Source organism: Vicia villosa, unplaced genomic scaffold, assembly GCF_029867415.1.
Source record: "Vicia villosa cultivar HV-30 ecotype Madison, WI unplaced genomic scaffold, Vvil1.0 ctg.002086F_1_1, whole genome shotgun sequence".
In the NCBI taxonomy this organism is placed as follows: Eukaryota; Viridiplantae; Streptophyta; class Magnoliopsida; order Fabales; family Fabaceae; genus Vicia; species Vicia villosa.
This window is the reverse complement of record NW_026705834.1, coordinates 272,501-285,000: the sequence shown is the minus strand read 5'-3', so window position 1 is coordinate 285,000 and position 12,500 is coordinate 272,501. Positions and strand designations below refer to the sequence as shown.

At 45.6% G+C, this 12,500-nt stretch overlaps 2 protein-coding genes and 1 pseudogene across 2 annotated transcripts in view; 2 read left to right on the top strand and 1 right to left on the bottom strand.

Moving 5' to 3' along the window:
• The window catches only part of LOC131637811 (uncharacterized), a 9,115-nt gene extending 1,095 nt beyond the window's left edge, over positions 1-8,020 (top strand). The window contains 1 exon segment of the mRNA XM_058908390.1: positions 1-8,020. This exon segment is cut by the window's left edge and continues 749 nt beyond it. The gene's annotated coding sequence lies outside the window, so the exon portion shown is untranslated.
• Positions 8,021-8,974: 954 nt separating this feature from the next.
• LOC131637805 (uncharacterized) lies at positions 8,975-10,402 on the bottom strand. The gene has a single exon (XM_058908385.1). It carries the CDS (start codon positions 9,767-9,769, stop codon positions 9,551-9,553), a length of 219 nt encoding a protein of 72 aa, XP_058764368.1. The 5' UTR covers positions 9,770-10,402; the 3' UTR covers positions 8,975-9,550.
• The window catches only part of LOC131637812 (cytochrome c biogenesis CcmF N-terminal-like mitochondrial protein 2), a 5,047-nt pseudogene continuing 2,654 nt past the window's right edge, over positions 10,108-12,500 (top strand).

Here is a 12,500-nt window from a genome sequence, read left to right as displayed (position 1 = left end):
TACTCCTGGGTCTCGCCCTTTTGGTCATACCGTTATCATCCGAAGAAAAGAATACCCGAAGGCTCTTGCCTTGTGTATAAAGCTTATAAGGATATAACTTTGGGAGGAAAAGAGAAAGCGAGATAAACCCCACCCCTCTCTTTCCATAGGATTCGCGGCATGTCAAGCCGGTTCTTCGCTTTGGCTAAGATTATTCTGCCAAGCGAGTTTCGGCAAGTACATTGACCCCACACAAATCACGTTCACGAAACAAAAACTACTTGCTATATTTATATACGCAATTCATTTCGCCTCACTCGACTCTATATCTAGCCAAAGGTAAAGACTTGCATTCTGTTACTCTGAGAAAGATCCGGTTATCTTATGGTTAGGATTCTTCTTTATCTTTTATCTTCCTTACTTTACTTTTAGTTGAATAAGAATAAGGAAGGAGGGAGGGAGTCCCTTTTTCGGGATAGGCAGGATATCTTGGTTGGGGAAAACAGGTTAAAAAGAAAGACGAATGCTCCTCCATCTGTGGTTATTGCTTTGGGATCCTAGAAGCTACTAACTATTCTAGTTAGCCTGGGCTAAGAAGACCGTGTCAAGCCTTGGATTCGACTTTGGGCAATGCCACTTCGAAAGAAAGGGAATCGGAGAGATCTTTGAACAGCAGAAAAGACGGATCTGAGAACATAGCCATAGTTACGGTTTCAGGGCTTAGAGAGACTGGACGCGTACCGAACGAAGATCGTGTCTATTTACGCTAAAACAATCCATATAGGTGGAAAGCTGGAAGCTTCAATAGTTCCCCGCTGAACCTTAGAGTGCTATGATGGGGTATTTAAGTTCGTCCCTACAAAATAAAATCCGGCTTAGGTGCCGCCACGGATAGGGCATCAAGGTTGAAATCCTTCGAAGAGAGCCCAATTAACCACTCTTATCATTGGATTGGCTTTCCGCATCCTCACGGGGCCACTCGGACTTTGAACCTGAAAATCGATAATATAGTATGGAATTAGAGCTCGAGTGGGGCCATCAACCACAGCACAGGTTGGATAATACTAATGAGACAGACCTCCGAATCCGCTTAAAGATGCTTCTTAAGCCTTAGTTCCAGGCAAGATAAAGACCAGGATAAATGGCAAAAAATTCTGCTGGCACAGTTCGTAGCATGTCCTAGGTTCTCCATGAATCCAATGATCCATTCTCCATTCTAATTTCTAATGAGTCCCCCATTGCAGGTCCTGGATTATTCTTGGCGCAACCATCAACATTGACTTTAACAAAAGGATGGGAGGGAGCTTCCCATTTGAGAAACTCTACCTCTCGATGATTAAGATCAAGAGCTTTCACTAAACACTTATGGATTTCCTTGGCTTTAGCAATGATGAGATCACTAGGATTATGAGGAAAATGAAAAGAATCATTATGTTGCACCTTCTTTCGCCATGCCCAGAGTTGGTGAATTGCTACTTAAAAAATGAAATGAGAGGCCATTCAAGCTCCGACACTGTATGCATACCAGCACCATGGATATTTTAATAAATCTATTGAGGAAGAAGGAGAGGCTAATTTCTTTGGCGACGTTGGGTGCCTACCGTCGAGAAAGCGTCAGAAAGCTGGGTGGTCAGCCAAACTCCCTAACTAGTTAGATAAACCTTTCTCTACAATGTAAGTCATCTGTTAAGGATGGTAAATAATATTAATAAAATATGTACCAGAGGCTAGGCAGATAGCTACCATCATCATCATATATGTCATTCCATAATAAGTGGCTGCCTTCCAAGCCAAAGGAAAGTACTATATTAAGCGGGGGGAGGAACACAGGGGAAGGAAAGAGGCCCCGGAGCTTACCAGCCCAAGCTCAGTAGGCGAAAGCTGTGGGGAGTACTGTGAGTGTCGGAATTCGCCCGTGTAGGGAACTGCCCTAGCCAATTGCAAATGTCTTTCTTCTCATTCTATGTCTTAAGCATAGTGCACGAAAGAAGAGTATGGCATCTCTGCTTTATGCTTGATAGTTCCAGTAGGTAAGCCAGTCAGCAAGCCTATTCATTCCATGCAAGCAAGCGGGCCAAAGAGTAGTAGGCTTTCAAAGAATCCCCTTCCCTGCTGTCTGTCCTTTCTTTTCCTTCTTAGCGCGTAGTGGGAAGAGATGGTGCTATTGTATACTTTATCATGCGTGCTTTTATTTTAGGATTTTATCTTGAATTCCCTCAAACTATAAATTTTATAATCGAAGACAGATGGTAGCGTAGGAGATAGGGCCTGATTGAGTACTTTGCAATCACCGAACTGCTTTCGCGAACCTTCAAGCTTTAAGGTGTAAAGGAAAGCATACAATCTTCATAGCCTTTTTGTACCGCTCTTACAGAATCCGAAATAACCATTGCAAGGATGAATCTGCGTTTATCCCACTGTGAGGGAAGGTTGGATTCATAGATGCACTGATAACACTGATGCCAACTATTATTTTATATAAAAAAACTCCCCCTGAGAATGCAAGCTCCTATCGAATAGGCAAGAAGGAAGGGAAGGCACTTGCGAGAGCTTAGATCCGTATGAGGAAAAATAAGTTGTGATAGAAAGAGTTGTGAAAGAAAAAGCTGCAAGAGTAAGCGCTCCTCTTGGAATTGAAGCAGTTCCCGAATCAGCTCTTAGGACAACTAGGCTTATTTGCGCAATTGAATCAATAGTTAACCCACGCACAAAATAGGCAGCTTGAGAAGAAGCTCTAAGCCTTGACGCTCTGAGAATTATCCTTTCCGGTGTGATTGAATCACTAACCGCTGCGAGAGTCAGCTTCTTCAATCCTTTGAAACTTAGGAAAGTAAAGTGATAGCCGAGACCCAAAGATCTCCTATTTTTATGCTTAAAGAGAGGCAGGGGGCCTAGCGAGCAGTCTAGCTAGATCCGAGCTACTCATACGCTGTCTTAGTTCCCGCTCTTGGTGCAATAAAAGCTGTTCGGGCTCTTTAACTCCTAAATTCAGGCAGTGAGCTTGCTTTGCCAAATAATATGTATTAAGCGGTTACTCCGATTAAACCACGGGGAAAGGAAGGTGCGAAGCCCGATTGACCTAATAAAGATTGCCATATTGCCCTTTCTCAAGATGAGACAGTTGGGATGGAACTTGAACGGGGTTCATTTGCCAAAGTTGGAGAATCCAACCAGCTGCTGTGGGAATAGTGCCTCACGTTCCACTGAACGCTGGGGAAGGAAGTGACATAGTTTTTTTACGAGTAGTAGGGGTATGCTTTATCTATCTTATTGGCTTAAGCATCCTATTATTATTGATTTTTATCCAATTATAATCATATTTTCAACATTAGCACAAGAGCAGATAGGATGGAGACGGGTCTCAACAAGCAGGGCAGGAGAGATTACCTGCTCCGATAACAACTGAAACTTTTCCTATTCGTGTAGCCAGGAGGAATGCAAAGATGCCCCGTTCACTTGAATAGGAACTGGAAAGACTTAAGATACGAATTAGAAGAAGCAGTACTTTCTATCCTTCGGACCCTTGCTTTGGGGGATATCACTGCCCGAGAAGATCATCTGCAATGACATTTTAATAATCCAAGGGCAACTACTGGCTCTAAGCCTATCTGCTGTTGAATAACCAACCGGTGCCAGTCTTTTCTGTTACAGTAAGAGCTGTTGAGTAAAGCTCTGGTCCTATCCGCTGCTGGTGGTGAAGTCAGTGAATCAGTCCCCAAGCTTTCTTCCTTCAAAGAATAAATTTTGTCATTACGAACTAAGACCGAAGGCAGGTGCAGTTAATAGAGCAATGTGCAGGTTGGGCTTTTTCAAGGATTGCAAGCTCCAAGCATAGCTAGAATATGAGAATAGGGCCTTTGTTGCCACGCCAGCATATGCTAGGCAGGATTAGATTGAGCAGTATAAAGGTGACTTTCTTGGCACCGGGGATTGCCATTTACATTTGACTCCTTTTGGTAAGGCAAGGCAACCCTTTATTAGAATTAGATTAGGACCGCTTCTCCGATGAGATGATAGATGCCTTTGGCCGATTCCCTTGTCATCTCGCCCTCCCCGCTCAAACTCAAAGTCTGTCTTAAAATAGAGGGAGAGGGAGCTCCAGAGCTCTTCCCTTTGGGACACGTGAACTCCACTCTTGGCAACTGCCCTCTGCTGTAGCAAAAGTACCTTAAAGATAAGAAAGAGGGTCGGGCCAAGATCGCCATTCCGAATGTTGAAGAATGGGACTATACTTAGTCATTGCCGTAAAAAATCCAGATGGAAGATTTTTCTACCTCAGAAGCGAAAGTTATAAAAAAATGTGAAAGCCGAATCTCAGGTTCCTAGATAACAGATAGGCGCACAGTAAATAGGCGCGTTGACTCAGTCTAAGAAGCATGGCGACGGTCGAGCGCTCTCTCCAAGACCAACAACAGGCCTCCCCGAAGGACTGAAGGACAAATGTCGGTTAGAGAGGCATAGGTTTTTATAGTCCAGGTAGGCTATATGAAAGAAGGGGATAAATTGCTCTAAATTTAATACGGTAATATCCCTTCACGCTGCTGCCGCGAAAGCAAACCAATTCTACGAGGACCTGCGCCCTATATAAATCAGTACTTCTCTCTCCGACTTCCTGCACCTACCCGGACCCTGCAAAAATTAGACTGAAGTTCGGTACGGCTTGGGGTAAGGCTAAGCCAAGCTACCACCTACCCCTCGCTTGAGGTATCTTGCGATAGGTAGTTGCCCTTCTTGGCCGAGAGCATACATAAATGATGTGGTCCCCGGATGTTGTTACGAATACTTATTATATAGGAGATTTTTCTTTTGTATTGTGATGAGGAAGTAAACTATAGAGATCGAGGTTAAGATCAAAACAGACTCTTTGACTAAGGCTTGTCGCTTCGACCTAGTAAGCCAGTCCCTCTACCTCTTCCGCATGCTGGTATGTCTTCCCGTCTGCAAGACCCAGCTAAAGCGAATCTCATCTTCATGAAGTTTTCTGGGGACTCTATCTTTACTTGTAGTTCGTCACTTGTTGGCAAGGGCAAGGGCTTCGGTGTAAGCACCAGTTCGAACTCTGACTTAGAATCAGACCTTATCTCTCTCTCAATAATTGGAAGTTTGATCCAATCAACCACTAATGACCAAAAAATGTTCCAACCACGCATAAGTGTGAAGGATTGAATCCTGTAATAGATTTTATATAGAAGAGTCTTAGAAAAGGGCACTGGTTCACGCATTTCGGGTTGATTCCTCTTACCTCTAGAAAGATAAATAAATGTAAGGGGGTACTTCACCGAATGGAGCGATAGGTCAAGTATGGGACGTTCAGTAAACAATCCCTTAGCTCAAGTCCTCGGAGATACCCAACAGGGAGCGGAGAAGGCTGAGGCGGAGACGGAGCCGCCCGCTTTGGAATGGAAGCGTCAACGCAAGAAAAATAAAAGCCAAAAACGTGAAGTAGAGGGATGGGATCCCATCCTGACGGATGAGCCGCTCCCTCCCCCGGTTAACTACCACTACCCGGTCTGACCTTTTAATTGATAGCTTCCGCTGGAGCACTTGCCTTCGTGATGAATCCCTTGAGCTTTTACTATCTTTTTGCTTCTTCTTGCTAGCCTTCGATTGTATGGTTTCCTGTATCGCTCTTGTCAAGCTCCAGCCCGATCCCTGTGATCTCATCTCGTACTTGGCCTTCCCCCTCTCTTTCTCTTCGTCCCGGGATAGAGCCTTTCACTAAAGGGAAGGTTCCCGAGCTTGGCCGAAAAAAATCCTGGAAGTAGCACTGCTTTGGCGAAAAATAGGCAAGACATATCTGAGTAGCGCTGCCTGAACGAAGCGTGGGCGTAAAGCATCAAGTGGAGGCGCCGAATCCTTGCAAGAGGGGGGCAGACCGGTCAAAGCCAAGTCCAGACGAGCTGGCCAAAAGGCATAGGGCCAAGGCTGAGCTGGCAGGCTCATCTCACTTATTGTGTGCTTTGTTGGAATAGAGTGACATCAAGGGAAAGTGCACTTTATCTCGATTCCTCTCTTTCTACAACTCTTTCTTTCCAACCCACAGCTCAGCCCCTTAGGCATCAAGGTCGGAAACCCCAAGGGTCGGGCCTCAACCGATCTACTGATAAGGTAAGGGGAAAGACAACTTAATAAATAGGTCTATCCTATAAAGACGGGCTAGAGTAAACGCCAAGCGCTGGCCCATTAGTGGGTTCAATTCCTGCTTGCCTTTTATTTTCAATTGAAAGAGTAGTCTCGATCCTATTGAACATAAGCTATATCACAGGGAGTAAGTAGATCATGATCGGAGGGGACGACCGGATAAAGATAAGTCAAGGAGGACCCGAAGAGGAAGGAAGAGCGGTCCGTCCTAAACGAAGAGCGGTCGCTGAGAGCGAAATGAACTTATTTGGCCGGAGGGGGCCACGGGATTAGACTCTCGATGTATTATTACATTTCTAGCGGGAGGAGAGTAGCCCCGAAAGAAGTCGGTCCTAGCGAAAACACATAATACAGCTTATGGCCGAGAGTGTCATGAAAGAAAGGTCAGTCTGCACAGGCGGGACGTGACATTAATAGACAGGTCAAACTGCTACATCGTCTGATTTTCACTCGGATGACGTAATAAATTTTTTTTTATATCAGTGTGCAGCAGCCCCTATGACAGAATTGAACATCAGATATATCACATCCATAAAAAGATTAAAAACAGTCGGTTATGAGAGCAGCACTTTTCCTTGCGGGGGCCCCGTCTCCCATCGGTGCGCTGGAGACGATTCTTTCTGTATCTTCGGCTTCGTCTTCTCCTACACTGATTAGTCTAGTTTTGTTTGCCCCCGGAGAGTATCACCGTGAATAATTACTCATATATATCAGCCAGAGAAGCTTGTGACTCATACACTATCAACCATAGTGTATACCAGAAAGAAACTTCGTCTAACACCAGATCTTGTTGAAGCTCAGCCAGGACCTGAAAGAGATCAGTAAACCAACGCTTCTCCCTCTCCAGACTCAAGCCATGATCCAGTTCCAGACAACATGCCTGAGGTAGGCCATTATTCCTCTCGTCCTGTTCAAGGCTTTGCTCAAGAATAAATATTGGATAGATTGGGAGGAAACCTTAACTTCAGTTTGTGAAGATTAGGACTTTACTGGCTATTGCTGCATCAAAGAAGTGGTCCCTATACCAGCTAGATGTTCAAAATACCATACCTTCCTACACGGAGAAAACATATTAGTAGGATCCACCCCATGTGATCCGTCATTCAGTGCAATAAGACGGCCCATAGCAATGAATGTTTAAATAAGATTCACTTCGTTCTGTACGGGATAAGGAGCGAAAAGCGCAGCATGGCAATCGGAGACAAGTCAAGTTCAGTAAGAAATTGGATAGATAGATTCGTGAGTAGTGTAATCATAAAAGCCCACGGAGCGGTGACTTAATTGGTAATCTACTCTTCTTTGTTACCGGAGATCGTCTCCTCGGCTGTTAGGTTCAGTGTTCATCGTCACTTGAGTACAAGTACATGATGGTCGTCCTATGAGTGAATGCGCTTCAGTCTAAGGTAAAAATAGCTTGAGCTGAGAAAGTTGTAAGGCTCCAAGCCTAGGGTTTAAGCGGATGCCCCAAGGCTCTCTTCGTAATGGCTGGACGCTAATGGATTGGACGACAGGTACGAGAAGTTCACTGCCAGGATATAACCATTCTTGTCCCGAATAAAAGCAGATGTTGATGACCGGATCGGCAACGGACGTTGACGAGCAAGATCCCTCTGCCCTTGAGTGGCTTTTCTCTTTTGGTTGTGGATTGCGTGCAGCTTGACTTCTTTCTTCCACATAGGCTAGCTTCCTCCTTGTGGCGAACTAGACTGAAAATTGTGTATATTATATAAAGACAGAGTCTTACCTTTTTTCAAAAAGAAGAGTCACGCTCTTTAAAAGCCCCTATTCGACGATGACTTAAGCCTATCTTCTTTCTTTACTTTAAAAAGGGCTTTTTTCGGTATACCGCTCTCCGAAGAGAGCCTGTGATATCTTTTGTCTTTTTCCCATGCATCCTTTCTGTTGGTCAACAACCAAGCACATATAGTTTTTTTAAGTCTCTTCTTCTTCTTTGGAGCTTGTTCTTGGTCCCAAGGGAAATGGGGTGACAAAGAAGAAGGACTTATCGCAATCTCAGGTACAATGGCTAGTTGGAAAGCCTTTCAATTCAAGCCAATCTCTTGATTCACATGAATGTGAAACCGTTGCAACCGATCCTGCATACCAATCATCCGCCGCTTACAGTTCTGGCACTAAGCCAAGGTTTCTATGGATTCAGTCCTGTGGAAAAATACATATTTATTTTAGGGCAATTCAGTTAGTAGTTTCACCGGTCAATCCTTGGGACACTAGCGAGTCCGTCCTTAAAAGCCCTAAAAATTGGGTCCATGAAGCCTTAGATACTCCAAGCCTAAATCTTGATTGTCCTTGAACCTAGACGAAGTATGGTTATAGTCCCATTCCATTAGTGGGATCCATAGCCTACGGGTCTTTCCCAAGCCAGTCAAAGAAGAAGGTTTTCGAGGACTACCCTAAGCCTACAAGTAGGCAGGACTTTCAGTTACAATGTCTAGGTTGGGCAAGCTTGGATGCCCCTACTCCCAACAAGTTGCTGGTCGGGATCGTGAAACTATCGCTGTTTGGTCATAAGGATAATAGTTCTTATCTTATTAGGTCAGGGGCGGCCGGCCCGGGGGTTACCCGCGCGCGATTGGTAATGGCATAACCAGAAGAGGAGTAGGGGAGACAAGGTGTAGCGCTGGGTAGCGCAGCGCATCTGTTTCGGGTACAGGGGCTTAGAGGGGTGCTAACCCGGCCACCCAACCCAGCAGGTCAGGGGCGGGCCATAGGTTCGAATCCTGCCACCTTTCTTGTGGATCATCCTGTGGTTACCGGATGATGGGAATAACAAAGCAGAAATTTATAAATGAGCAGAGCACGAAATGTACATAATATATGAATTCTTTCATTTATCGTTATTTCCGGGTCTTTTCGTTGCATTCACTTACAACAAGAAACAACCACCTGCGTTTGGTGCAGCACCTGCATTTTGGTGCATTCTTCTTTCTTTCCTCGGTCTTTCGTTCCGTCATATTCCTAATAACTTATCCAATTACAACGTATTAACCGCTAATGCACCTTTCTTTTATCAAATCTCAGGGACATGGTCTAATCATGAGGGTAGTATTTTATCATGGTGTCGGATCCCACGTTTTTATGGATTCCTTCTTTGTTACCGGGGTCGACCCCAAAGCCATAATGTCTCAAAACGAGGAGGCCATAGAGAAGTTTTGTATTACTTTGTCTCGAACTTCGTGAAGAACTCCATTCTATCTCTCCCTCGTTACGAACAAAAAACAGGGGCTGCGCCCCAGTTGTACACTCCCTTCGTTCTACGAACCCTTGTTAATTCTGAACTTCGTTCGCGAAGGAACCGGACGTTTGACGGGCCAGCCCTTTTTTATGCGCCGCTTTACCCTGAAAGGATAATTAGCTTTGCTCCTCTGGGTGCTAGGCGCTCCCGTGGTTCGCGAGAAGGAAAAAGAAGGACTCATCCTTTGTTGCATCTGGCACGATATGATAAAGAGAGAGCTTCGTCTATCGATGAACAGCGGATTGACGGAGCTCTTGGCATTGCTTTGTTTTTCTCTCCTTTCCTATCAGCGAGTTCCGATCCTTTTGTTCGAAATTTCTTCGTTCGTACCGAACCGCTTGCAGAATCAAATCCTGTTCCACAAGATCCTATATCAGCTATACATCCTCCTTGCATTTATGCCGGAGACGTCGCCAGTGCTATGGGCTTTGGATTATGTAGATCAAAAATTCTTAATGGGATTGTGGCACTCCACTCGCCGCCAATGCGGAAGGATGCCGCCGAAAAGAAGGGAACGCTGCTTCGCTCTGCTGGATGCGTCGGATCCCGTATAACAAGCGAGCTTTTTACCATTAAATTAAAACATGTGGTCGCAAAATGCTATCCAGCTCTCTTGTTGCGTAGCAATAGAAGCCTGCTCATGCTGCTTTGGCGGCGCTTTTTCGCCTTCTCTTCGCTCTGGACAGGAGCGCTAGTGGACACGGGGAGGGAGCAGGCGAAGCGTGTCGTTCGTAATGAACAGAAAGAGACCACTACTTCGCCTCTTTGTTGGAGCGCCGGCGCGAACACAGTGGTATCTGACCAGGACCAGAAACAGATTCGAATTTGGATCTTGACATGTCGGTGGTTTTTAACCGTGGGCATCATGCCAGGAAGTTGGTGGGCTCATCATGAATTAGGTCGGGGTGGCTGGTGGTTTCGGGATCCCGTAGAAAATGCTTCTTTTATGCCTTGGGTATTAGCCACAGCTCGTATTCATTCCGTAATTCTACCCCTTCTTCATTCTTGGATCTCGTTTCTTAATATTGTTACTCTTCCATGCTGTGTCTCAGGAACCTTTTCAATACGGTCCGGATTGCTAGCTTCCGTTCATAGTTTTGCTACAGATGATACACGAGGAATCTTTTTATGGCGGTTCTTCCTTCTAATGACCGGCATATCTATGATTCTTTTCTCCCAGATGAAGCAGCAGGCATCGGTCCGTAGAACTTATAAAAAAGAGATGGTTGTGGCGCGAAGTACTCTTGTGCACCTCCGTCACTTGGCTCGCGCGCAACCCCGCCCCGTTATGTTATGGAAGAATTTAACTTATTAACGGGCTGGTTATTCAGAGCCAGCGGCTGCCGGATTTCGTCCCGCAACTAAAATAAGATCGCTTCGGGGGTCACTGTGGCGTGGCTGAATGAAGAGCAGTCCGCCCCTACTGCGTTTGATCAGTAAATTCTGGATAAGTTCGGAAGATGGTCAAGGTAGCTTGCTTCCAAGCCACTGCACTAGATGCGCATGTAGTCGTAGTAGTAGGCTCATAATGCCTCTCTTCTATACTAAAATACTACTTAGGATGAATGGCTCGTTCTCTTACTTGACCATGGCATCGCCAACATGAGTCTGTGTTCGGTGGTTGATAAGCTGCTAGTTGGTATTTAGTTTAGGGCTTGTTATTTCCTTTCACTTTTCCCAACGAGGTGGAGGGCCATCGCAGAAAGTAACCTATCCCCGTAGTTCCGAAGACAGGAATTGGGTAGTAGGGGGCCCTTGGACCCCAAAAAAGGCTTTGACCTGCTGGCTATTGCGTTTACCGCGAAGTTAATAAAGTTGGGGGGCAGAAAGGGATGCCAGGGACAGAGTCACCTCAGGGTTAATTTAATGCCCACGGGCAAGAAAAGGTTCCGAAGTTAAGCCCTTTGACCCAGTGCTATCGGACTGGTGGAATGAAACCATATCGAATAGGGAACTCGTTCCAGTACCGCTACCGCTTCGACTGCGAGAAGGAAGCCTGATGAAGAAGATGACTCGACTCGCGTCTGGGAAAACCGGGAAGACAGACCTTAGATGGCTCAGCTTCGACCCATTTGGTTAAGTAATCGGTAGCTACCAAAGGGGTAGAATAAGGGGCTCGGGATCTTCGGATCAAAGTACCAAGCGGGCAAGAACGCACTGATCTGTAGTACGCCTCAGGAGTCGGCGGAGAAGAGTTCCAACTAGGCAAGTCGTTCCTAGCCAAAAAGTAGGTAGCCCCGCGAAACCTCTTATTCCGGCTAACTACGACTACTCAGGAATAGCGGCGTTTCCGCTGTTGGGGATAATCGCCTGTTGTCTCTTTCCTGACCTACTCAATCGAAAGATGCCCACAATCGGATGCTAGTCTCTAAGTCCCTGCTTTGACTGTGCCTTATCTTAGGGCACGGTACCTTAGTTTAAATCCATAGTTTACCGCTTTCCCTTGCAAAGACAAAGACCTGATTTGTCCCACCCGGGGATCTGACCCCCTTGATCCTCCTCTAGGATTCGCGCTTTAATAAGCTCACTCGTGCCGTCCTACTAAAGGAAAGGGCTCTTTCTATTCCGAGTTGGCCTGCACCCTATCCTATTCGATTAGGAAACTTATGATTCTAGAGCAAGTTACATCCATATCAAATCCTCCAGAAGTTATGCTCAACAGGAAAGTCATAAAGAAGTGCCACAGCACTATTGCTATTGATCGGACATTCACTATTGCATTACCTGAATGGAATGGCAGCAGTCTTCTTAGTCCCTGCGCATTCAAGAACAAGCCCATCCAATCTTACCGTTCTTTAACCTACGAGTGCTTCTGGCATAAGCGCTGCTAGTGAAAGCAACTGACAAGGCCTCAAAGCTGTTTCAGGAAGAATAGAAAGAAAGCAAAAACACATTTCGACCGGGCACGTATCGAAGGAGCAAAGGAGGAGGTAGCAATAGCATTAGCAGGAGCAGCAGGAAGCGTGGCAGTCTCGCTTGTTCTCGAATCAGCGCACTAGGAATCGAAGATTTAAGATGATTTCCGACAAGCGCACATTCATAGGCTGTTAGCAGGATAAGGCGAGAAAGATATTGAATTAACAGATTTGACTTTGACTGATTAGCTGCTAGAAGTAGCCAGTTAGTC